Source organism: Schistocerca serialis, chromosome 4 (assembly GCF_023864345.2).
Source record: "Schistocerca serialis cubense isolate TAMUIC-IGC-003099 chromosome 4, iqSchSeri2.2, whole genome shotgun sequence".
Lineage (NCBI taxonomy): Eukaryota > Metazoa > Arthropoda > Insecta > Orthoptera > Acrididae > Schistocerca > Schistocerca serialis.
In genome coordinates, this window is record NC_064641.1 from 737,440,701 (window position 1) to 737,467,946 (window position 27,246).

General features: G+C 40.6%; 1 protein-coding gene across 1 annotated transcript in view; it reads right to left on the bottom strand.

The window, feature by feature from the left end:
- Nucleotides 1-6,905: 6,905 nt before the first annotated feature.
- Nucleotides 6,906-27,246, bottom strand: part of LOC126473256 (reticulon-4-interacting protein 1 homolog, mitochondrial) — an 87,602-nt gene continuing 67,261 nt past the window's right edge. The window contains exons 4-6 of the mRNA XM_050100190.1: nt 14,986-15,098; nt 8,712-9,000; nt 6,906-7,698 (exon numbers count right to left, since the gene is read on the bottom strand). Coding sequence (XP_049956147.1) covers nt 7,549-7,698; nt 8,712-9,000; nt 14,986-15,098 — 552 coding nt within the window. The 3' untranslated portion in view covers nt 6,906-7,548. The remainder of the gene's footprint in view (nt 7,699-8,711; nt 9,001-14,985; nt 15,099-27,246) is intronic.

Below are 27,246 nucleotides of genomic sequence, written 5' to 3' on the forward strand. Positions count from 1 at the left end.
GTTTCATCGTCAAATATGGTAATGTTTTCAACCCACATCCACTGTGCCCACTTCAACCTTGTTACGGTCAGGTCCCTGGCTGTGCTTAGCTGCAAATTGCCAACCTTATTGATGGGTTTTCACATGTTTTTTATTTATATATTGTCTTTTATAATCACGTAGTGGGAAATCCAGGATCAAATGTAATAATATTATGAGAATTATAGTATTATAGTTGCTTCCAAACCTCCCACCCCCCCCCCCCCCACACACACACACACAAACTCTTTCAAAATATTCCTTGTTTTATAATGCTATCCAAAATTCCATTCCTCTTTATAATGACAGATGTTTCATTGAACATAACCCAGCTCTAAAGTGTGTTCCGCCAAGTCTGGCTTTTCAGGGTAGTGTAGGTGCGAATATCTCTTTGTGTTCTGTCTGGGATAGCTCCACAGTGCATACTTTTTCCTGATGCAGTAGCAGTCACACACACTGACATGGTATCTTGCACACTCCGGGCATTCTGAGCCCTTCATTGCCCTTCACAGGTCTGATAAGCTACATCCTCATTAATTATTTGATCTTCCCATTTAATCTTAGCATTCTTGTGCATCATCACTTTCCAAATGCCTCCATCCTCTTCTTGTCTCGATTGTTTACCATCCACATTTCATTTCCAAACAAGGCTATACTCCAGAAAAAATATTCAGAAAAAGATACTTAAATCTATATTCAATGTTAACAAATTTATCTTCTTCAGAAACGCTTTTCTTGCTATGCCTGTCTGCATTTTATATCCTCTCTACTGCCGTCATCATCAATTATTTTGCTGCTCAAACAGCAAAACTGATCTACTGGTTTTAGTGTCTCACTTCCTAATTAATTTGCTCAGTATTGCCAGATTTTACAACAGTCCATTGTTATGTTTTACTTTTGTTGATGCTCATTTTTTATCCTCTTGGCAGCCACTACTCATTCCATTCAACTGCTTTTTTAAGTCCTTTGTGGCCTCTATCACACTTAGAGTGACTTTGTAAAATGTCAGAGTTTTTATTTCTTCTCCCTGAACAGGGATTCCTTTCTCAAATTTCTCTTTAGTTTCCTTTACTGCTTGCTAGACTACTAACACTGAGGATAGGCTACAACCCTGTCTCACTCCCTTCTCAACCACTGTTTCCCTTTCATGCCCTTTGACTATTTTAACTGTACTGTAGTTTCTGTACAAGTTGCAGATAGCCTTTTGCTACCTGTATTTTACCCCTAATACCTCCAGAAATTCAGAGAGAGTATGCCAGTCAACATTGTCGAAAGCTGTTGCTAAGTCTACAAATTCTATAAATGTAGATTTATCTTTCCTTAATCCATTTTCTAAGATAAGTCAGTATTGTCTTGTGTTTTCCAACATTTACCTGGAGCTCAAACTGGTCTTCTCCTAGATTGTCTTCTACCAGTTTCTCCATTCTTCTGTAAATAATTTGTGTTAGTATTTTGCAACTATGTCTTATTAAACTGATAGTAATATTCACAGCTGTCAGAACCTGTTATCTTTGGTATTGGAATTGTTACATTCTTCTTGAAGTCTGAGGGTATTTTGCCTCTCTCATTCATCTTGCACACCAGGTGGAATGGTTTTGTCATGGATGGCTCTCCCAAGGTGTGACAAGTGGTCCTGCCCTCCCACAAGCTTGAAATCCTACCACCTGCCGTGTACGGCACTGCTGTGAGATTGACACTCTCTGGTGGTTGTTTCCACTACCCAAGGCCTGCAGCAGCCAGAGATGAGGACTTCTCGTTCGTTACAGCAAACACTGTAGAGCTATCCACCTGTTTGGTGCCACCTCCAACAGTTGTGTTATAGGTTTTCCTTGTTGTATCACTGAGGCATGCAGTCACATATGTATTGGCAGTTGTGCCAGCATCAGCTTTGCTGTCAGGGGCAGCCAAGTGCAGTTGCATTCTGTGTAGTATTCTCCTACATAACAGAAGTGCTTGGATGATTTTCCTCCATTGTTCGATTGATCGTTTATTTAGTAATACCAAACTGATTAAGCATCAGCTAGAGTGTTACATTCTACCGCCAGTAGCAAGCTGTTTTTTGGTGTAGGCACCAGCATGCTGACACCTGTCTCACAATGAGTTTATTGTGTGTGGTGTGTTCCTAGCCAGTCACGTATCACATATTCAGTGTATGTTTCCGTCCCCTGGGTACATGAAACATCTGGAGGTTTGGGCCTCAATAATTACTTGCACTGTCAGCTATACATAGAGATGTTTTTGGTTTGGGCAGTCTGATCTGAATTCTGCACTACTAGTTTATAGCAGAGATGGCACCACTCCTGCAGCCCCTTAAGTGACTGACAATGAAATCTGCATGAGTCATATACTAAACAGGATGCTTCTGGAAGTCAAATGTTGAATTGTTCCCTCAGCTGTCACATGGCTTACTATCTCATGGACAGGTGGCTGTTGAGAGCTGTGTCCAAGAGAGAATCAATTTCGCTGGCTCTATTGCATCAAATAGTTTTAATCTTGTAGACTGTCTGTTTACTTGATAAATGTGTGTACATTTAGTTATGTTGTCAACTTGTGTTGTCCTGTATTCGCCTCCAGTATTCTCATCATGTTCAGTGTTAATTGTGCAGGAGACACACGGAGCATATTTATTTAAATCATTGCCTTGTGCTGATCAGTCTGAATTGCTTTTTGCAGTTGTGTTGGTTGGTTCAAAGGAACAGTGTCCATGCTGCTTGTGTTTGGTAAAACTTTTGTACTCCTGTCAGTTTTGTTTATTGCACGCATGGGTATGTACTTTATTGAGATGTTATGTCGCATTGCATCTGAGGGCAACAGACATGTCTGTCGTCGAGTTTCCTCAATGGCTATCCTGAACTCACATATCAAGAATAGTTCTAAGACTTTTAGTGGTAAATGAGCCTAAAGTGTTGATTATTATGAAGCATGCCATCCTATAACTGTGTTATAATGTTAGTTATCGTCAGACTAGTGTCTGTCTAGTTATAAATGAGTTAAGTCCTGGCTAAAAACTGAAAACTTCTATTGACCTATGGCTAGTGCTGATTACCAAAAGAGGGTTATCACCTGATAGTCAAGTATTATCTTGTGATAAATGCCTACTGGCATAGTTGTGATATCAAGTTAACAGTGAGCATGCTAGCTTAAACAGCTTAGGTATATCTTAGTGTTGCCACCACAGTCTAATAATGTGCAGTGAATTTTAGCACTAACTGGGTACATGGGAGGGTCTGTTATTTATGTAACTATTTTGTTGTCAATATTGTTCTTAATTATAGTGTGTGTTTAATATTTTACTGAGGCCAGAAATTTTCAGATCATTAGTAAAGTGCAGTTTTGATTCAAGTTTAGAATTTTCTATGGGATATGATTAACCTTGTCAGCCAATGGTGTTAGTTGAAGTCAGATCACTTTGCTTGTACAGATCTCTCTTCCAGAGCTTCCACTTTCCATTGGTCTTGTACTTTCCACAGTTACATGGCATGTGCTGCCACTGCTCGAAATGAGCAGATTCTCACATCTGGTGCTTAGTTCACTCTGTGGATGTCAGCGATTCCAAATTGGCATCAGGTTACAAGCCTGCTAATGAAGTTCATATTGGGAAAAATAAAAAAATTAAAATACGTGTTTCAGCCCAACCACTCTCAGTCATGAACAATCCAGTTCTCTGTTCCTCAACCATGATACATGGTACAAAGGATATCAGTAGTCCTGAGGGAGTATCATATACTCCAGGAGTCTTGTTTCAACTTACGTATTTCAGTGTTCTGTCAAATTCTTCTGGCAGTATCATATTTTCAGTCATGTCTGCATTATCTTCCTCTTACCTTTCTGCAATATTGCTTTCATGTTTATTTTCTTTGTGTAGCCCTTCTATTCTTTCCATCTTCCAGTTTTCCTTTGTTCTCTTAGTACTGGCTTGCCATCTGAGCTCCTGATAGTCATACGGCTACTACTATTTTCTCCAAAGGTCTGTCTAATTTTTCCCCTCATTGTGCATCGTTTTACAGCCTTGCATTTATCTTCAAAGCCATTTTGCTACCCATTTTGCTTTTCTGTTGATCTGATTTCCATTTCACCTACTTCATTTCTGCATCTTTATATATTTTCAATTTGTCAATTAAATTCAATATCTCCAACATTATCAAGGATTTCTATTGGGCCTTGTACTTCTACCTATTTAATCCTCTGCTACGTTTACCATTTCATCACACAAAGCTACCCATTTGTCTTCTATTCTATTCCTTTCCCCCATTTCAGCCAAATGTTGCCCAAAGCTCCCTCTGAAACTCTCAAATATCTCTTGTTCCTTCAAGTTATCCACATCCTGTTTCCTTAATTTTGTATCTTTTTGCATTTTCTTCCATCATAACCAATAAATTATGATCAGAGTCCACATCTGCCACTGGAAATGTCTTACAGTTTATAACTTGATTTCATAATCTCTTTCTTAGCATTATAAGATAATCCAACTGAAACCTTCCAGTGTATCCAGATCTCTTCCATCTGTACAACCTTCTTACATGATTCGTAAACCAATTGTTAATGGTGATTGAATTATGCTCTGTCCAAAATTCTACCATATGGCTTCCTCTTTAACGTATCTCTCTCTGTCCATGTTCTACTAATTTTTCCTTTTCTGACTATCAAATTCCAGTATCATACATTCTTTGAATGTTCCCAGCACCTGCGGAGGAAGTAAGCATATAAACTCATACTACTGTGGCTAGTGTTGGCTTTGGGTCCATCTTGCTGCAATAATGCAGATCCACATTCCTACTTCCTTATTCATCAGTAGCCATTGCTCTCAACCAAACCTGCAGGATTATCACAGGTTGTTTAAGAGACCTACCCCAACCGATAAGCTCTACTGCCTGGCTGGAATGGCGCCACCATGGGTATGCAGAACAGTGGCTGCCAACAAGGAGAGACTGAAAGTGGAACAGGACAGTGCCCATCCACTTCACGGACATAATCCACCACAGCAACGGCTGAGATCGTGAAAGAGCTTCCTGAGAACATCCGAGAAGCTCACCATTTCACCAGAGAAGGCTGGAGTTATGGAAGAAGTTGACGCCTCACCTGCAGATGCCAGAAGCTGAAGAACTACCACCTGGACACAATGAGAGCTGGCTGGTGTGGAAATCTTTAAACAGATTACGATCAGGAGTTGGACGATCCAGAGACAACCTAAAGAGATGGGGCTTCGTAACAGAAGATACGTCCTGTGATCATGGACAAGAACAAACCGCAAGCCACATGCTCCAGTGCCTTTCGTGCCTACATCCTGCATGAAGATTGATCTCCTGCAAGCCACTCCAAGCACCTTGGAGGTTGCAAAGTACTGGACACATGTAATATAAATACAATTCGTGTGTGGAAACATTACACGTGGGAAAAATATATCTAAAAACAAAGATGATGTAACTTACCAAACAAAAGCGTTGGTATGTTGATAGACACACAAACAAACACACACACAAAATTCAAGCTTTCGCAACCCACGGTTGCTTCATCAGGAAAGAGGGAAGGAGAGGGAAAGACAAAAGGATGTGGGTTTTTTTTTTTTTTTTTTTTTTTTTTTTTTCGTCTTTCCCTCTCCTTCCCTCTTTCCTGATGAAACAACCGTGGGTTGCGAAAGCTTGAATGTTGTGTGTGTGTGTGTTTGTTTGTGTGTCTATCAACATACCAACGCTTTCGTTTGGTAAGTTACATCATCTTTGTTTTTAGATATATATATATGTACATATTTATTGATGTGTACGGTTACTGTAAATTTGTATGTTTCTGACTCGAGAATAATTCATCAGTAGACTATTCTTCCATTACCCCTAATCGATTTTGTAATTATAATTATGTATTCACCAGATCAGAAGTTGTGTTCTTCCTGTCACTGCACTTCACTAATTCCTACAGTATATCTAACTTCAACCTGTTCCCCAGTAGCTGACTTCTGTCATTATTTCAGTAAGCATTGCTTAACCCCCTAAGATTTTATGAATGAAAAGTTTATGTAGGTGGTCAATGTATTGTTCTGGGCAAAATAAGATTAAAATAGTAAATTTAAAAAATTGATTCGATTCACCAAAATTTTAGAACATGTTTGAAGTGAATACTGTTTATGATAGAAAATAACTGAAATCTGTGAAATTTTCAGAAAACTCAAATCAAATACCTAAAAATCATGAAAACAATACTCTTGGAATGTGAAAGTACACGAAGTATGTTGCTGCCGAATGTTGTCCCAGTGCTACACCAATAAAATATATTGCTGTATTGTAGTGATGAAAGAAGCCATGACTTAGTCAACAGTGTAGAGTATATTAGTATATTACAGCAAGTTCTGAACACAATCTAGTCCAAAATTACTAAAAACATGCAGAAATTATCTTTATTTTCCAAAGAAGTGCTGACACTGTGATAAAGAGCTTTCTTTAAGCAAATTCTGGCACCTACTGAGAATAAGAAGAAAGAAAACGTTCTAACCCCAAGAACACTTTAATTTATTGCTCAGCTAAACACACTCATACAAGGCAAGGTACAATACAATGACTGATGCACAAGGGGATGGCACAGCATTGTGCTCCAGTCTATACAGTACTTAGTTCCAACAAGGGATGCAGCTGGCAGGTTGTGCACGCGACAGCTGTGGTATTAGCAGGCTCGGTGGCCTCTAGTGGCTGAATCAAGCACAAACTTCACATGTGAACTATGAAGCGGCGCACACACAACACTAGTGGTTACTGTAGAGAACAAATGATCTACTGAAAGAGTGTAATGCAAAGAACATGCTACAATCAGGCACAGCAAGTTCCCTTATTCCCTGTGATAAAGAAATATATTTTTGATGTGTTATATTTACTGAGGAAGTTAGGATAAAATAGTGAAAAAATGTTTACAAACTATATATTGTCAGACATAATTAGATACACAAAATCAGTTACATACACAGTTTTAGTGTGAGAATTGTACTGTTAATCTTCTGATTGACAAGACAATTAATGTGATGTTTATTTTTATCCATTACCATACAGTTAACAACAAATAATTGCATTTTTAATATAAATTTGTTTAAATGAATATGACAGTGTAAAAGCACTTTAGAAGGAATAATTTACACCCACAAATTAACGGGACATTGTTTTAGAGTGCAATCATCACACTATTTGAAGTCAGTGTTACCACTGAAAGTTCATAAATACATATGAGAAACACGTTCATACTCTCAACTCTGTACCCACAGATAGTTTTTGAGAAAAGTTCTTTAACCATCCCTTTTTCATCCAGGGTGATAATTTCAGAGAAATTGTAGCATTACGTAACATTCAGAACAAGGGCTACAATTGTCAAGCAAAATTAAAGTTGAATAAAAATAAGCAGGTATCAGTTTTAAGTGGTTCCTGTAATGGTAAATGCCAATTTAAACTAAAAATATTTCATCTGCTGTTCAACCCGTCTTCTTGTTATTTGCAGAAAGGTATTCAGACATATGTGCCTATGGAAACTCAAAGTAATATAAACTAACACAAATAATTACTCTCCACTTTTAACTGCTTGCTCACTCTGCTGTTTAGTGGAATCCATATCAACCACTATTTTCCCCCTCAGATGACCAGTTTTCATTCTATCAAAGGCAGCAGGTACTTCCTCAAAAGGATAAACTTTCTCCACCAGTGGAATTAGCTGTAACAGGATAACAATACAACTCACACACAAATTGTGAATCTACAACAAATACAGAATACATTCATTTACAATGAATACAGTAATAATTCTTCACAATTACTTTATATGTTACAAACTTCAATTATTACACAAAGATAAGATATTATAAAACAAACAATAGTGGTGAATGTAACTGTTCTCTGAACAGATGTTGTATTGAGTGGCCAGTGGACATACAAACAGACTGAAAATATTGCTGAACTTTTGGGCAACATACTTTTACAGAGATAACAAATACAAAAACAAACAAACATGCATGCATGCAAACCCCCCCCCCCCCCCCCCCACACACACACACACACACACACACACACAAACTGCAGCTTGAATGCTCAAGTGTGTGACACTGGTTAGCTCTGGAGGACATTTCTAAAAACTAAGCAAGATTAGCAATTTTGTTTATATTTACTGGACACTCAAGGTCTCAACTGTATGGGGTGTGGTTATCTTTCCTTCTCCTGTTATTTATATTCCACCCAGTACTTTCCATTGTGAGATCTGTAAAACAGTTTGGATCTGTGAAAAAAAGATCTGTAAAACATTTTCAACTGCTCTTGAGTATTCAAGGAGGTTGAATCATATAGATACTGTGAAATCTTAGCAAGCTGACTTGTTACAATTATCAGAGTATATTTTGCAGGGTAGTGTAATTCATATTTTACAAAATTTGGCAAGCCAACTCTTACTGAACTTGGGGAAATTTTGTAAAATCTAGTGAAAGCTACCTGGTGGAATGTACTCTAGAGCAGTCCAAAATCATCAAATCGCCATGCAACAGGAAAACATAAAAGTTCACTTCACAAAATACGCTGAAAAACTTGCGATATGTTTCATTTATAACATTTACTTGTGTGCAATAAATGTATTTCACTTTATATCAAGTTTGCTGGAAATAACAAATACCAACTGAAACTTCGTAAGCATTCATGACCATTCACGTGCTTTGTGGTGTGATATAACAAACACTTTACCTTTCCAGTCCCTACTAATGTGCCAATTTCTGTGATGGCGTCTGTTGATGGGATGAAAAAGCCCCATCGGACTGAACTTGTAGGATTAGAAAGCCCTGTTCTTACATTTGGAGCAACAAGTTCTGCAATGTTCTTCAGCATTCCACCAACAATTCCAAACTCATCTACATTCTTCAACAAAGGAGATCTCAATGTAATGTACTTTGAAAGGCTTAAGTTCTTGAGGCAATCAGCATATCCTGGTCCAGCATCAGCACCAAGTCCAGCAGCATCAAGTATAATATCATATCTGTAAAATCACCACAAATTTTAGGTCACAGGAATAAAAACTGTGTGAAAATGTGTAAGTTCAATTGACCTACTGTGTTTTATATGAGAACCACATTTTTAAGGAACTGTGACATGTAATACTACATATACCTAAACACTACAAATCATTATGAAGTGCTTGGCTATTGTACCATTTATTAGGGTTTGCTTCCATTCCCTTCACATATGGAACATATGAATCATGATTGCTTAAACACCTCTGCATGCATTGTGTCTAGTCTAATTTTGTTTTTGTGATCTCTATGGGAGCGATATGTGGGATTGTGTTTGTATTCCTGGATTCCTCACTTAAAGAAGGTTCTTAAAACTTTGTAAGTAGCCTTTCACAGGATAGCTTGCTATTTTCAGGTTTCTGCCATTTCAGTTTTTCCAGCACCTCCATGACATGGCACAAACAAATCTGTGAGCATTCATGCTGCCATTTTTTGTAAACATTCAGTATCCCCCTTTTGGCCTATGTGCAGCAAACATGTACGGTGCATAATTTCGTATTACAAAAGTATAAATTTGAATTCCACCAACAGCAAAAGTTAATGCTTCAAGTTACTATACATACTATTGCTACAAGAAAAGCAAAGCTTTCGCATATAATATTTGTCTCGAAGATTAATAAGCTACAAGAGAAGCTACGCTTTCACATATGATGTTGATCTGCTTAGCGCATGTTACACTTGAAGATACATCACCCGCCAGTAAAATTTTTAATAGCGACATAAATCTCTTATCTTCTAGGCTCGAAATTATACTAAATGGCTCGTCGTCAAAGAGTTGATTTTTAAATGAGAGCAAACGCTCTGTGATTTACGAAATTCATCATACATTCTTGCACATAGTCCATTTTGCTTAAATGAAATTTAGTTTGAAAATAATGCTTTTCAAACCACAATTCGCAATATTTTCCCGCGATCTGTTAGATTCATTTCAGCAGTTGCCAGATAAGAGGCATCACCGTGCTTGCGCAACTACTGTGACGTAGGAAGCCTGTACGTGTAAAACATTAAAAGATCCTGTCATAAAAGAAACAAGACATCAGAGGATATTCCAAGAGCATCAGAATTTCGTGAACCATACTAAAATGCATAGTTCGGCTTAAAGTGCACATTCGTATGTCCAGATTCCCAATGACATCAGTCCTCGACCTGATGTCAAACTTTTCGGTGTGGTTTTCGGGATGTAGATTTTCATGGAGCACCAGTACTGTATTATCTCATGTTTGGTTCTTTATTATGGTATAATGTCATACATTCTAGAAGATGAAAACGTGCACTTGAAATGCAGCGAACAGTTGAAACTAGCCAATAGTGTGGAATTAAACACTTCATTTCAAATAAATTTACTGCCTCAGCAGCAAAGCTTAATAAAAGCCAAATTTCTTTAACAAACCAACAAAAATAACTTTATTGTTCTGCAAGGCAATTAATGCTGGACTGTTAGAAAGGTGGAAATAAAATAAAATCTGAAACTAGAAACATATTTTTAGCCTTCCATAATTATGTGGATGTATTTTAATTCACTTGATAGCTCCCAGCTACAGAAATCCGTCTTGTTTTCATTTGACATGAGAGCAGTAAACGAAGAGGAAACAGAAAAGAACACGGGTCACGTGGAGACTACCACCCCCCCCCCCCCCACTATAACTCAGACTAGCAAAAAAAAAAAAAAAAAAAAAAAAAAAAAAAAAAAAAAAAAAAAAAAAAAAAAAAAAAAAAAAAAGGTCTGATACATAAAATATATATCTTCAGGGAAATGTATGGCATGTTATTTGGTCTTAAGTGTGCTGAGGTGCAGTTCCACGCCTCTTCAAACAACATTCTTATATCGCACATCACTGTATTTCACTCTGTGGAACTCAAACGTGTATATTTTGTAATAAATGCCATCAAACTATTTCAAAACAGTGGAAATTAAAATGTCCTGTAGTTCCTCTCCTGCACCCAGATGGCTGGTTGGACATCTTGCCCTTTTACAAATAATAATAATAATAATAATAATAATAATAAATCGCAATTAATACTGGATGGGATTATTTGTAACTGGGAGAACAAGAACTCTTCATAAAATCTGGACTCTTTATTGCCAATTAGCTAATAACTTGCTCTTCTGTGTGACATAAAATTAAATATAGGATACCTAAAACCAGTAAAGACAAGAGACAGGCAAGATAGTACACATTTCTTTAGTCCTTAGATCATAACGATTTTTCTCTTTGGTCTTGCTATAGCTTTACATGGTGTGCTTTCCTTTCTGTGAAAGAACTGTTACCTCATGAAAGTTCGTCTAACGCTTTTCTGCATGAAAAATCGAAATGTCATCATCTAATACTGAAAAAGCTGTTGATACAAATAGTACCCAAGACTGGAGTGGTTTCTCAATCTGATTATGTCTATTTTGTCACTGTGTGCTGGATAAAACAAAATAGGCCTTTCTAATATTGCAGCAATTGTAACATACACCAAATAAGTGAGACTGTTTTGGCAATAATGATCATTTTTATAGTACAACAACATAACTCACGAAGTACCAATACGAAATATCTATTTGGCCTACTGCAATCAAAAAGCCTTATGTTAGGAAATAGTTTCACATTTCATTCATATGCTCCAGTTTCTCATGCATGAGACCGAAAAGTAGTAGCATGAAATTTTTGTATAAATTTGGAATCGTCATATTCTTCCATAATTTGTATGATGTCCCCGTTTCTTCTCTTTCCCCATTCTAACAAACAATCTTGTCATCACTAATTCTGTAACTATTCCTACAACTGTCAAAACTCATTCTCCAGTTAACTTTATTAACCCAGCCACAATCATCGGTTTAGTTATCCAGCGATTATTCTCTGGTCAAGCGTTATTACGTGTTCGTACAGTGCATTTTCTGCGCTACTCCCAGAATGGAACTTAAGCAGCTGCTAGCCAGGGACTACAACTGGCCCTGTCTAATGTAGCAATCTGGCCAAAAATTTTCTGTCAGAATTTCACTTTCTTGGATACACCAAGAAGATAATACATAATCTTTCTTACCTGTTATTCCTGTTAGTTGTTTATTTCCACACTGGTAGTCTAAATCTATGGATTTTGCTAGTATTTATAACAACGCTGAACATTTGCAAACTGAATCCACCACATAAACAAGCAGCAGTTGGCATTCACCGGTTCGGCTTTATTCCCCTCAGCTCGTATAGCCCCGTCCCATTTTGTCTGCAGAAAAGTTCATTTCTAGATGTGATGAGGAGTCCCCTGGCAGAGACATCAGGTACACTACACATGCATTCAAAAATGTCCAAAAAACAGCAGGGGTGCGTTTCAAAATCGTATGAATAATTGATAGCCCGACGTGCACTGGATGCTAAGTGCTTTGTGAAACAAGGTTTTATTCCTCAAGAATATGAAATTGCCCCCTCCCCCAAAATTGCCCCCCCCCCCCAGTTCAAGACACTCCGGTTTGCCGCCCCCCCCCCCCCCCTTCACGAGATCTGTGCCTGCTCTGCACACGTGAATCTGGCATCTTGGGCACAGCAGTAAAATTTTTCCAGGTACGCCACGTGGCTGGTTGCTGCTTACACAGCCAACAGCCACACTCCTGTAGCCAGAAGCGGGAGAAGGTATTACTCATATGCGACTCAACTGTGCGTGTGCATGAGCCCGCTCGTAACTGCTTAAATGAATCTAATGTAAACAGTTGTGATGTCACGCTCATTGGAGACAATTTGTTGTTATGAAGCATTGCATAGTCTTCCTGAAGCCTTTGACACATTTTGCTGTTGGCAGACGCTTGTAAGTGCACTGTGTTATTTTATATGGCACATTTCCTTTGCAATTTAAGTTTTATTTTCTGTTTTCCTCTCATTCATGTTTTAAGGCTGCACTATTATTCTGCACTAGTGGAATACAGTAATATTCTTGTTAGAATATCAGTTCTTACCAGTCACAATTACAAAAATTTAAATGAAAACTAAAACAACGAAAAATTCCTGGGTTTTTCCCAGTTTTTTCCTGGATGAAAAAATTCCCAATTTTTTCCCGGATCTCCCTGTATTAATGGAAAACTTACGTGAATCTTTTTGTGCAACAGTTTAAAACTAGAAATGGTTTGGCAAAACCTCCAGCTATGACTGCAATACAAAAGTTAGTGGCAAAATGATGCAAAATGGGCTCTGCATCTAATAAAAACTGTAACTACCTGAACATAAAAGACAATGCCCAAGTGAAGGAAAGACTGGAATGAACGACAAAATCTCAACGCTCTTTATCTGTCCAGATGGGAATTAAGTGATTGTCCATTTGAAACATAATCAAAAAGGATTTGCATTTGCATCAGTACAAATTTACTGAAGTGAATGAGTTAAAAGTGGCCAGGTGAACTTTCACAGGTAGAGTTCTGCTACTCGTTTCTGAATGAAGTGGAAATAGGACTCGATTTTTTTTCCCCCCCCAGATGAAGCCTGGTTCAGCCTGCCAGAGCATGTGAACTCTCAAAACATGCATCATTATGCATAAAAAAAATTTCTATCAGTGTTCTGAAGAGCTGTTGCACAATCTCAAGACTGGTGTTTGGTGTGATTTCTCTGGAGTCTGCATAACGACATGGTTCTTTCACCAAACCATTAATGATAATTGTGTATATACTTTTCAGGAAGACAGTGCAACAGCACAAACTGCCTTGAAAACCTTGTCACAAGCGCATAAGGAACTGTTTGCACAGCAATTTAAAACAGGAAGTGAGGAGAGGACAGTCAGAAGAGACAGCACAACCTCCTGGCCACCTCAACTGCCTGATCTCTCTCCCAGTGATTTTTACCCATGCCTCAGGCAGAGCTGTTACATGTGTCTTACATTTGGTTAATAGAGCATGGCACTGCCTTGACATCAAGATCTTCTGTGACATTCATTAACAAGGGTAGTCTCATATCAGTCTTATTGTAAGTATTTTTAGCATCAGTTACATTTTGCCTATCCTGCACGAGTTTATCGATTCCAATTATGACTAATAGACATTGTAGTCAAAGAACACTACACTTTTGAATTTTGTGGAGTGCGCAATTTTACATTTCAGAACATTTAAAACAATCTGCAGTCTTTGCACCACTTTTAAATCTTATTATAATGTGACTGAATTCTTGTCAATAGAAAAGACTGAGATTTTCCTTGAGGAGAGGGAGAGAGCAGTGTGTGAGGAGTGGGGGGCTCAACAAGCTGTTGTGCACAACCCATTGCACAATAGCATTGTATAATTTTCACCCTTGTAACATAACCTTTGGGGGACAGAACATGTGAAACCACACGGGGATAAATCATGTCTGTATAAGGTATGTTTGAGGTCTGATCATCATTTTGAGAATTTAATTATTGTTAATGCTACCTTATGAAATTCTTTTGACTGTCCTCATACCAATAATTATACAAAAATGACATGCTTGGATAAACCATATAAAAATTGACACCCAGTGTTGTATCGTACACTTACTCACATTATCTTATCTAATGAACAGGACAGTTTACAAAATTAATTCATTCTCTCTCTCTCTCTCTCCCCCCCCCCCCCCCCCTCCCCGCATGCACGCACGCCCGCGCGTGCACGCCCCCCCCCCCCCCCACACACACACACACACACACACACACACACACACACACACACACACACACACAGGCATGCGTGTGCACGTGTTTTGACCTCATATAAACGAATCTCAAATTCTGAAATATGACAATCTAAACAAAAACAAGTAGTCACATATCACATATGAAAATGTTTTTTATGAATGATAGAATGAATACTTCCTGAATTGCTGTCTTCAACAAAAAATCATCAAGAAAATTTATCACCAATTGATATAATAATTTGTAATGCACAAGTAATTTCCCGTTTCTGAATTATAGCTGCTTAAGTAAAATTACATTTAGATACAAATGTAGCTAATTCAAAATAAGTCATAAAATGTCCTTACTTTCCTGCTTTGCGGATAAGCATCTCTGCATCTGGATTAGTGTAATCAATGACCACATCTGCACCCAGAGATTCAACTAGTGGTACTGCATCAGTGGCACAGGTTGCAACAACCTTCACAGAACATCAGGTAAATCAGCAACTCTATAATAACAGTCAAAGCAAGTTTTTAACATACACAGTTCAGTTCAACAACAAATAGAATCCTTCATTGTTAATCACCCTGTTACCCACTATTTCTATACTTTTGTTTTGCCACTAAGTGTTACCGCAATACGGTGGAACTTCCCTTAACGGGCACCTCCAATAATGTGCAATTCACATAACGAGAAAAAAAAATTGAAAAAAATGACTTGCTTAATGAGTGATATTTCGCATAGAGAATGACAACGATTTAGTGTGATGTCACCAGTCATTCACGCACAGCACGGCAAATGTTCCACAACATGAACACCTTTCATTGTCGGCAGGGGCATACAAACAATGTCTTATTGCATGCTACAGTTCAGTACTCTTTCTGCTATCATCTTAGGGCAGCTTGTAATCATACATTTTTACAAACTTGTGTTCACACAGTGGTTTTTTTGCGTGCAAATTTTAATAAACTTTATAGAAATGTCCCCAAAGGTAAAGCTGCAAGAAGACGACCATAAAGGAAAGAAAATGGCCTTAGATTGGTTGGATGGTTTGGGGAAGGAGACCAGACAGCATGGTCATCGGTCTCATCGGATTAGGGAAGGATGGGGAAGGAAGTCGGCCGTGCCCTTTCAGAGGAACCATCCCGGCATTTGCCTGGACTGATTTAGGGAAATCACGGAAAACCTAAATCAGGATGGCCGGACGCGGGATTGAACCGTCGTCCTTCCGAATGCGAGTCCAGTGTCTAACCGTTGCGCCACAAAATGGCCTTAGAAATGAAATGTAAAATCATTGAAAACTGTGAACACAGTGTAAGTATTGCTGATTTATCACACACATACAATAGGTCTACATCAACTATGTGCACTATTACGAAGAACAAGGACAAGATTAAGGAGATACACGCTTCAAAGGGGTGACAAGAGTACCTTAAGAATGGTTTCGTATTCTGTATGAAGTTGAAAGGTTGCTCCTTATACGGGTAAATGAAAAGCAATAGCAAGGTGACACTATTAACGAGAGCATCATCTGCGAGATGGAAAGAATGATTTTTGCTGACCTTGTTAAGAAAATGCCAGGATCATGAGCAGTCGAAGAAGTGTTTAAGGGAAGCCGTGGATGGTTTTAAAAGTTTAAGAGAAGAACCGGCATCCACAGTGTTGTGAAGCACGGCACAAGGTGGTAGAGAACTTCATCAGCAACTTCAAGATGCTTGTAGACGCTCAGGGTTATCTGCTACAACAGGTTTTTAATTGTGATGAGATGGGCCTATTCTGGAAAAGGATGCCGAATCATCAATTGTAACAGCACAGGAGAATGCATTGCCTAGTCACAAGCCACTGTCTCACACTGCTATTCTGGCAATCTGAAAATAAAACCCTGCCTGTTTACAATTCAAAAACTCCATGAGCCTTCAAGAAGCGTAAGGCCCAGAATGTGATGTGGAGGTCCAACAATAACACTTTAGTGACACATGATCTTTTTTGCAATTGGGTCAGTGAAGTGTCTGGTCCTTGCTTGAGATGAATTTGCCACTCCATGTCTTGCTTGTTATGGACAACACTCCTGCCCATTCACCAGACTTACAAGACCACTTCCTTCAAGAATTTCAATTCATCGAGATCCAATTTCTGTCTACCAAGACCACTCTGTTATTCCAGCTTATGGACCAGCAGATTATTTCTAACATTAAGAAGCTCTACACTAAAACACTCTTTGAGAATTGCCTTGAGTTGACTGAAGCTCCCAATCTCACTCTCCGAGAGTTTTGGAAATATCACTTCAACATCACAGCCTCTGTCAAGATGACTGAAAAGGCAGGGAAGGGCTTACCAAGTGAACTCTCACTTCTGCTTGGAAGAAGCTTTGGCCAGAGTGTGTTGTCGAATGTGACTCTCAGGCATTTGAGGCAGTACCTGTGGAGCCAGCAGTCAGCGAGATTGTGTCTTTGGCCACGAGCATAGAACTAGAACTGGATGACAATGATATTGATGAGCTCACGGAAGATCACAGCCAATAAATGACCAGCAAAGAGCTTATGGAGTTGCAATGTGTTTCACAGCAGGAAGTAGTGGAGAGGAGTTCAGAGGAGGAGGAGGAGGAGGAGGAGGTGGTGGTAACAGCAAAGTAGCAATCTTCTGGCACAGAAAGAGAAATGCTGAAAGCATGGTAATCAGTTGCATCATACACTGAAAATCATCATCCCAATAAAAGTGGCTATGCACGCTACAAATTTATTCGATGATGATGCTGCATCATATATTCGCCAGGGGTATTGAAGCATCAGCAGAAACAAATGACTATACATAGCTTCTTAGTAAAAAAAGAATTAGTTATGTATTGCGAATAATAAAGTACATAATACTGTATGTATAATTTTCTTTGAATAAATGGAATGGAACATATATTCGTATTTCACATTAATTTATATGGGACAAATTGTTCTGCGTAACAAATGTTTTGCACTATGAGTAGGACTCTAGAATAAATTATGCTCACTATGTAAGGTTCCACTGTATACGTAGCAAAACAAAATATGTTTATCTGTCAGCATAACACAGATACAAAGTACTTTAAGCTAGCTCCTAACAATTTTAATTCCCCAATCTCCCATATGCCACTTTAATCTACATCACAACATCAATACTGACATCATGTAACACCAATATCTTGTGTGTGCTTGAAGGTCATCTATTATCACAATAAATCTCATGTAGTATTTGGAATGATCACTTCTTGAGCTGTAGAAAGGGAACAATGGTGAGAGTCTTGGTCATCTGGGTCATCACTGCATTCGGTTAACATCATGAATTGGTTAGTGAACAAAATGTTTTCATTGCTGAAATGCTTTTTCAAGGGGGAAAAAAACATACAAATCATGGTACCAATAGAATTTTGCTCTATTTCAGCATGCTGTAAAGCTTTTTGGGGTCCAAGATGGAAGAGCTTGAAGATGATTTGCACAATTCACATTTTTCAGTATTTACTAAGTTTCAAGAAATGTTCTTTAGTCATCCAATTGCTTCACTTGGTGACATTAGTTTGCCTGTTCAATCACCTGAGCTGACTATGTGTCATCTTGTCTCCAGTGATGCCAAAGGATTAAGGCAGACACAAATAAATGAAACAATATGACATGAAGCCACCATTACTTCATCTGTAATAGTCCACAAAGCTGCGTACAAAATCCATGGACAGTTTCAACAGTAAATCAACAGTAACACCCACAAGTGAAAACTGTTCTCTCTTTTTAAAGCTTGGAAAAATATTGTACAACAGGTAGCTTTATTGAGTAACAGGACTTTTTGTGTTGCATGTCTTGCTTGTGGATGTTATTTCTGCTGTGTCCTGCTTTTTATGAATTCTACCTTCATACAACTTTCTCTCAAACACACAGAAATATAGTTGGTAGTGCTAAACTTAACTGAGTTAAGCTATAGTTATGAAGACAATGATAAAAATGATATACCACTACAAAGTTAACATTAAATCTCAAAATATTTTTAACAAAGGCTATATCATGTGGAAAAGGAATCTCCATGACCCTCTTAAATGTACTAGGATAATTAAAAGAAGCTACTCACCAAGTGGCAGAAGGGGAAAACACACACATACACATGTTGATGGCACTTGGTTGGGTTGGGTTGTTTGGGGGAAGAGACCAAACAGCGAGGTCATTGGTCTAATCGGATTAGGGAAGGATGGGGAAGGAAGTCAGCTGTGCCCTTTCAAAGGAATCATCCCAGCATTTGCCTGGAGCGATTTAGGGAAATCACGGAAAACCTAAATCAGGATGGCCGGACGCGGGATTGAACTGTCGTCCTCTCGAAGTTGGCACTAGGTCACAGTGCTGAACCCGTCATTTCACCATATCCCCACACATTTTTGATTGGCAACAAGTCTGGTGATCTGGTGGGCAAAGGCAAAAGGCTGACATCCTGTGACATCAAGAAGGCGCATGTTCGTGCAGCAACACGTGGTTGTGCATCATTTTTCTGAAAAATGTCACCTGGGGTGTTGTGCAGAAAGGATGTCATTCACATAGGTCACACTGGTCACAGTGCCCTGGACATGCACTAACTGTGATTTGTGGTTGCACCCAATAGCACCCCATGCTATAAGTCAGTTGTTGCTGTGTGTCTTGTGCGAATACAGTCACTGCGATGCTGCTCTCCGTCTGCAGCAAACCAATATGCAGCCATCTTATTCAAACAAACAGAAACTGGATTCATCCAAAAACAACTATCTGATGCCACTCCTGTCCCCAGTGATGTCATTCCATACACTATTGCCACCTAGCATGTTCATGCACATTTGCCAAAGGTAGGCAGAGAAATGGATGACACGCAAGTAACCCGTGCAAAAATAAATGGCAACAGGATGTCACCCCTCATAGTGTAAGATGTGTTAGACTGTTCCAGTGTTATGCCAGAGATGAGGAGGATGCAGATCTCTCCTGCAATGCCATTCGGATGAGGTGTCAATCTTCTTGGAGGTTGGTGTGGGTGGTGCGACCTGATCCATTTCACCATGTTCTACGCCCCTCCGTGAACCATTCTGCACACACATGTTGCACTGTCAAAACACTTCATCCCACAAGACCAGCAATTTCTCAGATGGATACTTTCTCACACGCCAATAACGCACCCTCTTTCAAACTCACTGATATGATGGTATGGTTTGCACATGTCTGTGAGGCATCCTACATGTCTCCTCAAGTTACACTGATCCATTACTTTCGATTTGTAGTGACAACGAGAGCCACAGGCACATTTTACTGCAACATGATATTGATGTTGACCTTGAAACCATGGACCAAAATGGCTCAAATGCTGATCATTTCTGCAGAACATACTAATGTACATGTTCTGTGAATATGAACTTTCTACCTCTAATCATTCAAGATGTTCTCCTTTTTTTTCTGAACATGAGTGTGTGTAAGGGGGAGGAAGAGAGGTGAAGGAAAAGGACTGGAGAGATTTATGAAAAGGGTAACATGCAAGACACAGACTACTACTAAATATTGTGCATGAATTAATAAGGGTGAAAAGCTAAGTGCACTGTATGCAGTATGGGGAGGGGGGCTGGACAGACAGGTCAGAAAATGGAAACTATAGAAAAGTAAAATGGAGTGATGAAAGAAATAGTTACCGTGAAGAAATGCTGAGATGGAAGAAATTAATGTGAATTAAGGCCAGGTGGGTGGCCAGAAACAAGAATATGTTGTAACACCAGTTCCACCTGCGAAGTCCTGAGAAACTGGTGTCTGCAGGAAGAATCCAAATGGCTTGTGTGGTGAAACAGGCACTGAGGTCATGACTGTCATGTTGTGTGGTGCATGCTCTTCAACAGGATATTGTGTGTTGCCAGTATACACTCCCCAGCTCTGCCCTTTCATTCTAATTGATAACTTGGTGGTAGGCATGCCAATGTAAAAGGCCGAACAGTGTTTACATACAAGCTGCTATATGATTCGTGTCATTTCACATGTGGCTTTCACTTTGATAGCATATATTGTGCCAGTAACAGGGCCGATATAAGTGGTGATAGAAGGGTGCTTAGAGCAACTCTTGAGGCAGGGACAGTCACAGGGGTAGGAGCCATAGGGTAGCAAGTTGGTGCAGAAGGAGTTTAGGGACTGACAAGGATACTGTTGAGATTGGGAGGGTGATGAAAGCTGTTCTGTGTGTGGTGGGCAAAATCTCAGACAGAATGGAACTAATTTAAGGGCATGATTTTAGGAAGTCATGGCCTTGTCGAAGTAGCTTATTAATACATTCAAGACTAGGGTCAGGATTTTTGCAGGGATTAGCAGCACCAGGATTTGATGTGACAGCCTAGGAAATCTACTTTTGAACTAGGCTGATGGGGTAATTATGTCCAGTGAAGGCTGAGGTGAGTGTGATGGTTTTGCCGTCAAGAGACTGCATCTGAACAAATATGTTTGCCTTGAATGCCAAGGCTATAGGGAAGGGAATGTTTGACATGTAAGGGATAGCAACTGTCAAAATGCAAGTGCTGCTGTTTGATAGTAGGTTTAATGGGGACAGAAATGTGCAGCTTGCCTTCAGTGAGGATGAAATCAACATCAAGGAAAGCGGCATGGGACTTGGAATACAATCATTTGAAATTCAATTGGGAGAGAGCATGTGTTGACAGATTCCATAAATCTTTAACAGTTCTGTTCACCATGAGTCCATATAGCAAAGATGGCGTCAATGTATCCTAACCAAACCAGGGGCTGAAGGGTTATGGATTCCAGGAACGCCCTCTCCAAATGACCCATGGAAAGGTTGGCATAGGAAGGAGCTATCATGGTTCCCATGGTCATACCCCTGATCTGTTTGAACATATGTCTGCCCCCAAATTTAAGTAATTGTTGGTAAATATAAAGTTGATTAAGGTGAGCAGGAAAGATGTCATAGATTTAGAATCAGGTGGGTGCTGACTAAGGAAATGTTCAGAGCAGACATAGCATGCATATGGGGGATACTGGTAGAGAGGGAGAGGTGTGTGTGTGTGTGTGTGTGTGTGTGTGTTTGTTTGTTTGTTTAGGGGTGCAAAAACAACTAGGGTCATACAAGCCCATGTCATAACCAAACAACACAAAGACAAAAAAATAAGTTAAAAATGACTACACGTTAAGCCCAGTGGATGGAAGGAAAGACAGTTAAAAACAGGGACTTGGAGAAAGGTCCATTAAATATGCCATAGAGAAGCAGAGGTCCTGAACTAAAGATTAAATGTCCTTCATCATATTGCTACAGAGTAAAATGTGGTCAACAGCCCACACGCCATTTGTTAAAACGGCCGATAACTCAGACAGCATAATTAGAACCTAAGTGGTTAAAAACAGAGCATTCTGTCAGGAAATGGCAAACTGCCAAATGGTGAGGGCCATGAGCACAAAGTGGTGAGGGAGCACCACTTAACAAATGGTGGTGGCTAAAAAGACAGTGCCCAATACGTAATCTGGCTAAAATGATCTAGCAGCAAGAGGGCCAAAGGAGGTTGTCCAAGCTACTGGGAGAGGTTTAATTCCCCTGAGCTTGTTCCCATTAAGGGAGGACCAGTGGTGATGGCAAAGTGACACCACCTGCTGACAGACAGCAGCACAAATATCATCAGAGGGAATGTAAGAACTAGCAGGCTGAGGTACAAGGAGTGCAGCCTCGGCAGCAGCATCAGAGACTTTATTTCCCGTCAGACCGACATGATGGGGGACCCCTATAAACATCACAGTGGCTCCATCAAGCATGAGCAAGTGACAGCTTTCCTGGACCCATTGAACTAAGGGATGGATGGTTTGCAGCATACAGAGGCCCTGAAGAGCACTGAGAGGGCCAGAGTAGAGGACACAATTGAAAAACCTCTGTCGACGCATGTACTGCATGGCCTGATACAAGGCAGAGAGCACCACTGTAAATACTGTGTGTGTTCCGGAAGCCGATACCGAAAAACATCGGTGCCAGTGACGAAGGCACACCCGATACCACGTTCAGTCCAAGAGTCATCAGTGTATACAAAGGTGCTATCGTGAAGATCCGTGCGAAGATCGAGAAACTTGCGGCAATAGAGCACGGTTGCAGCAGTGTCCTTACGAAACGAATGAAAGCCAAGGTGAACACGGGCTGTCGCACTAAGCCAAAGTGGTGAAGGGCTCACACCCACTGGGAAAGTGGCAGGTTGTGTGAAGTTACGCTGCTGGAGCAACAGCCGAAAATGAACTCCAGGTCGTAACAGAGAAGAGGGACATACCTCATACTGGCAATCGAAGGAGTCATCAAAAGAGGAGGCAGAGGATGGGTGGCCGAGCGTGGCAGACAAACGGCATACGTATCTTGCTGAGGAGGAAATACGGTGGTACGACAGCAGTAGTTCAGGGGCTTCAGCATACAGATTCTCAACTGGGCTACAGTAAAAGGTGCCAGTAGCAAACAGATGTCACGATGGTGGATAGTACTGACACTATGTAAGAGGGACAGACATGCAGATGCATAAACGAAACATCACAGTCCAGTTTCGAATGGACAAGTGACCGATGCAAATGGAGGAGAGTGGTCTGATCTGCTCTCCGGGAAGTACCACTGAGGACATGTAGGACAATGAGGGACCGCGTACAGCAGGCAGCCAGGTGAGACATGGGAGGACCAGGAAGATTTCATATCAAGTATGAGCCCCAGGAATTTCATAGTTTCAGAGCGAAGAGAAGAGCAACAGCCCCAAGATGTAAAGACAGTGAAAGAAACCAATTGTACCACCACAAATTCATAGAAACAGTTTTGTCAGTGGAAAAGCGAAAGCCATAGCCAATGCTCCACAAGTGAAGACCATCAAAACAACACTGAAGATGCCACTAAAGGAGACAAGTCCTTGGAGAAATGCAATAGATGACAAAATTGTCAACAAAAAGGGAGCCAGAGATACCCAGTAGGAGACAGGCCATAACAGAGTTAATGGCGACAGCAAACAGTACAACGCTCAGGACGGAACCCTGAGGCTCACCATTTTCCTGGATAAATATGTCTAACAAGGCAGAAACCACACGTACCTTGAAAACTTGGTCTTTTAAAAATTCCTGAAGGAAATAGGGCATGCAGCCATGGAAGCCCCACAAAGAGAGTACGGAGGATACCAGTCCTCCAGCAGGTGCCCTACACTTTCTCTAAATCAAAAAACACAGCCACAATCTGGTAGTTCCACAGAAAACCATTCATGACATGGGTTGACAAAGTGATGAGATGGTGAACTGCAGAACTGCAGGCTTGAAATCCACACTGTACAGCAGTTTGTAAATTACGAGACTTAAGCCAGGCATGAATCATATTTTACATTAACCTTGCAATCACAGTGCTGACAAGAATGGGGGCAATAACTAGAAGGAAGATGTTTGTCCTTACAGGGCTTAGGTATGGATATGACAGTGGCTTTACACCAGCATCTGGAAAACGTGCCCTCTGCCCAGATTCAATCGTAGGTATGAAGGAAATAGTGCTTACCTGCAAGAGAAAGGTTTTGCAACATCTGAATGTGAACATTGTCTGGCCCTGGGGTGGAGGACCGGAATGAGGTGAAAGCATGGTCTAGACCGGAATGAGGTGAGAGCATGATCTAGCTTCCTCATAGTAAAGGTGGCATTGTAGCAATCACGATTATGAGAAGAGAAGGGTATCGTCCAACCCTCCTCCACTCGTTTCCGATGGAAGAAAGTGTGGTGATACTGGGTGGAGCTCAAAATTTCCACAAGATAGCGGACCAAGACGTTGGAGACAGCAGTAGTAATGTGTTGGAGATAGCAGTAGTCATGGCCTTGTCGAAGTAGCTTATTAATACATTCAAGACTAGGGTCAGGATTTTTGGAGAGATGAGCGGCACCACGATTGGATATGATGGCCTGGGAAATCTGCTTTTGAACTAGGCTGATGAGGTAATTCCATCCAATGAAGGCTGAGGTGAGAGTGATGGTGTATTACCATTAAGAGTCTGAATCGGAACAAATATCTTTGCTTTGAATGCCAAGGCTATATGGAAGGGAATGTTTGACATGAAACTGATGGCAACTGTCAAAATCCAAGTACTGCTGATTGTTAGTATGTTTAACGTGTGCCGAAATGTGCAGCTTGCCTTTGGTGAGGATGAGATCAACACAAAGGAAAGTGGCACGGGACTTGGAACACAATCATGTGAAATTTAATTGGGTGGGAGCATGTGTTTACAGATTCCATGAATTTTAACGGGTCAGCCTCACCATGAGTCCATATGGCAAAGATGTTGTCAATGTATCCAAACCAAATGAGGGGCTCAAGGCTTATGGACCCCAGGAAAGTCCTCTCCAAGCGACCCGTGGAAATGTTTGCATAGGAAGGAGCCATCCTGGTTCCCATGGCCATACCCCTGATCTGTTTAAACATATGTTTGCCCCCACAAAAGTGAAGTAATTGCTGGGAAGTATAAAATTGATTAAGGTGAGCAGGAAGGATGTCACAAGTTTAGAATCAGGTGGGTGCTGACTGAGGAAATGTTCAGCAGCAGATAGGGGATGTTGGTATAGAGGGAGGGGTGTGCTTGTTTGTTTCGTTATAAAGGACAAAAACAACTAGGGTCATGTGAGCCCATGTATAACCATAGAACACAAAGACAAAAAAATAAGTTAAGAACGACTACACGTTAAGCCCAATTGATGGGAGGAAAGATAGCTCAAAACAGGGACTTGGAGAAAGGTCCACAAAATATGTCATAGAGAAGTGGAGGTCCTGAACTAAAGATTAAATGTCCTTCATCATATTGCTACGACAGATAAAAAGCAAAATGCGGTCAACAGCCCATGTGCCATTCATTAAAATGGCTCATAACTCAGATGGCAAATGTAACTAGAACTTAAATGGTTAAAAACAGGGCATTCCATCAGGAAATGGCAAACCGTCAAAAGTTGAGGGCAGTGAGCACAAAGTGGTGGGGGAGCATCATTTAACAAATGGCGGTGGCAAAAAGACATCATCTGTTTTATGGTCAAGCTGGAAATTTGGGGATAGATCTCGGTCCCAGAGAGCCACATAATGGAAGAGGGAGGAGGAGGAGGAGGAAATTAGTGTTTAACGTCCCGTCGACAACGAGGTCATTAGAGACGGAGCGCAAGCTCGGGTGAGGGAAGGATGGGGAAGGAAATCGGCCGTGCCCTTTTAAAGGAACCATCCCGCCATTTGCCTGAAGCGATTTAGGGAAATCACATGGAAGAGGGAGTATAATTGTTAAAAGAAGTAGTAAATGAAATCCAGCAAGATTTTTTTGCTATCCTGAATATCACCACAACACTAAGCACACAACATAACAAATGCAATTTGCTATCATAGGATGATGGTTAAAAATGTGGAGAGCACGTCTCTGCACACAAATTGCTTCACGGCTTGCCTCAGCCCACCAAGGGACCGGGACACAGCATGGTAAAGAGGAAGTGTGAGGAATGGAATGTTCAGCAGTGGTAAGAATAATGTTTGTAAGATCTTCTACCTGGTTATCACAACTAGGGAAAAGTTGTTTGTTGAAAGTCACCAGTGAGGAGGAAAGCCTCCAGTCAGCCTTAGAAAGCTGTCATTTGGGTGTGCACATAGGTGGGGTAGGAGTCAGCAAATGGATAGCACATGGGAAATGGTCACTCGAGTATGTGTCAGACAGAACGGACCACTCAAGACAATGGGCAAGCTGGGCAACACAGAAGGAGAGGTCCAAATTGGAACAGGTGTACGTGGAGTCTGAAAGGAATGTGGGCGCTCTCATGCTGAGGTCAGCCAAGAGGGCACCTCTCAGACAGGTTCTGGGAGAGCCCCAAAGGAGATGGTGTGCATCACTGAGCAGCAGAAAGAGGTGAGGGAGTTGCCCAATAAGATGGAGGATGTCTGCCCTGATGACACTGGATGATGGAGGGATGTAAATAGTACAAAGGCAAAAGGTAAAGTGAAGAAGGAAAATGCAGACTGCAGCAGCTTGAACCTGGGTAGTCAGTGAGGTGGTTTGACTATGAACCATCCTGGAAGAGCAGCACAACTGCCCCATGAGATGGAATGCTGTCCTTGGGGGAAAGGTCAAAGTGGACTGGAAAGAAATGCGAGAGCTCAAACCGGTCATCAGGACGCAATTTTGTTTCCTGAAGGCAGAAAACAAGCAGACACTGATTCCACAAGCACGTGTAAGTTCTCTTTGTTGGATCTAAGGACATAAACTCTCCATTGGATGAGAGTCAAGACAAGGAGGGGGGAGGAGGGAAAAAATGAAGGGGTGTCACCTCAGTGTTTGCCGAGTGCCAGCCTTCAAAGACTCACTGCTGAAGGGGCGCAGAGGCTGGAAGAGCCTGCTATACGAGGTTTGCAGAGGCATTGGCATTCTCCCTCTGTTGGTCTGCAGAGTCCAGGGCAGAAAAACAGTTGGAGATGTGCACTGGCGACACAGAGTTCAGCTGGGTGAGGGTATCACATGGCGACACCATCAGAGAGGATCTCCGACTCGGCGAAGGAGAGGACCGTTTGCCTTTCTTTGATTTCTTAGAGTCTTTCTAGTTGCCAGAGGAAAACTCAGACATTTGTTGGCTGGAGGGACATAAAAAGTCTTTGTGGGAGTATTCCTTCTGACC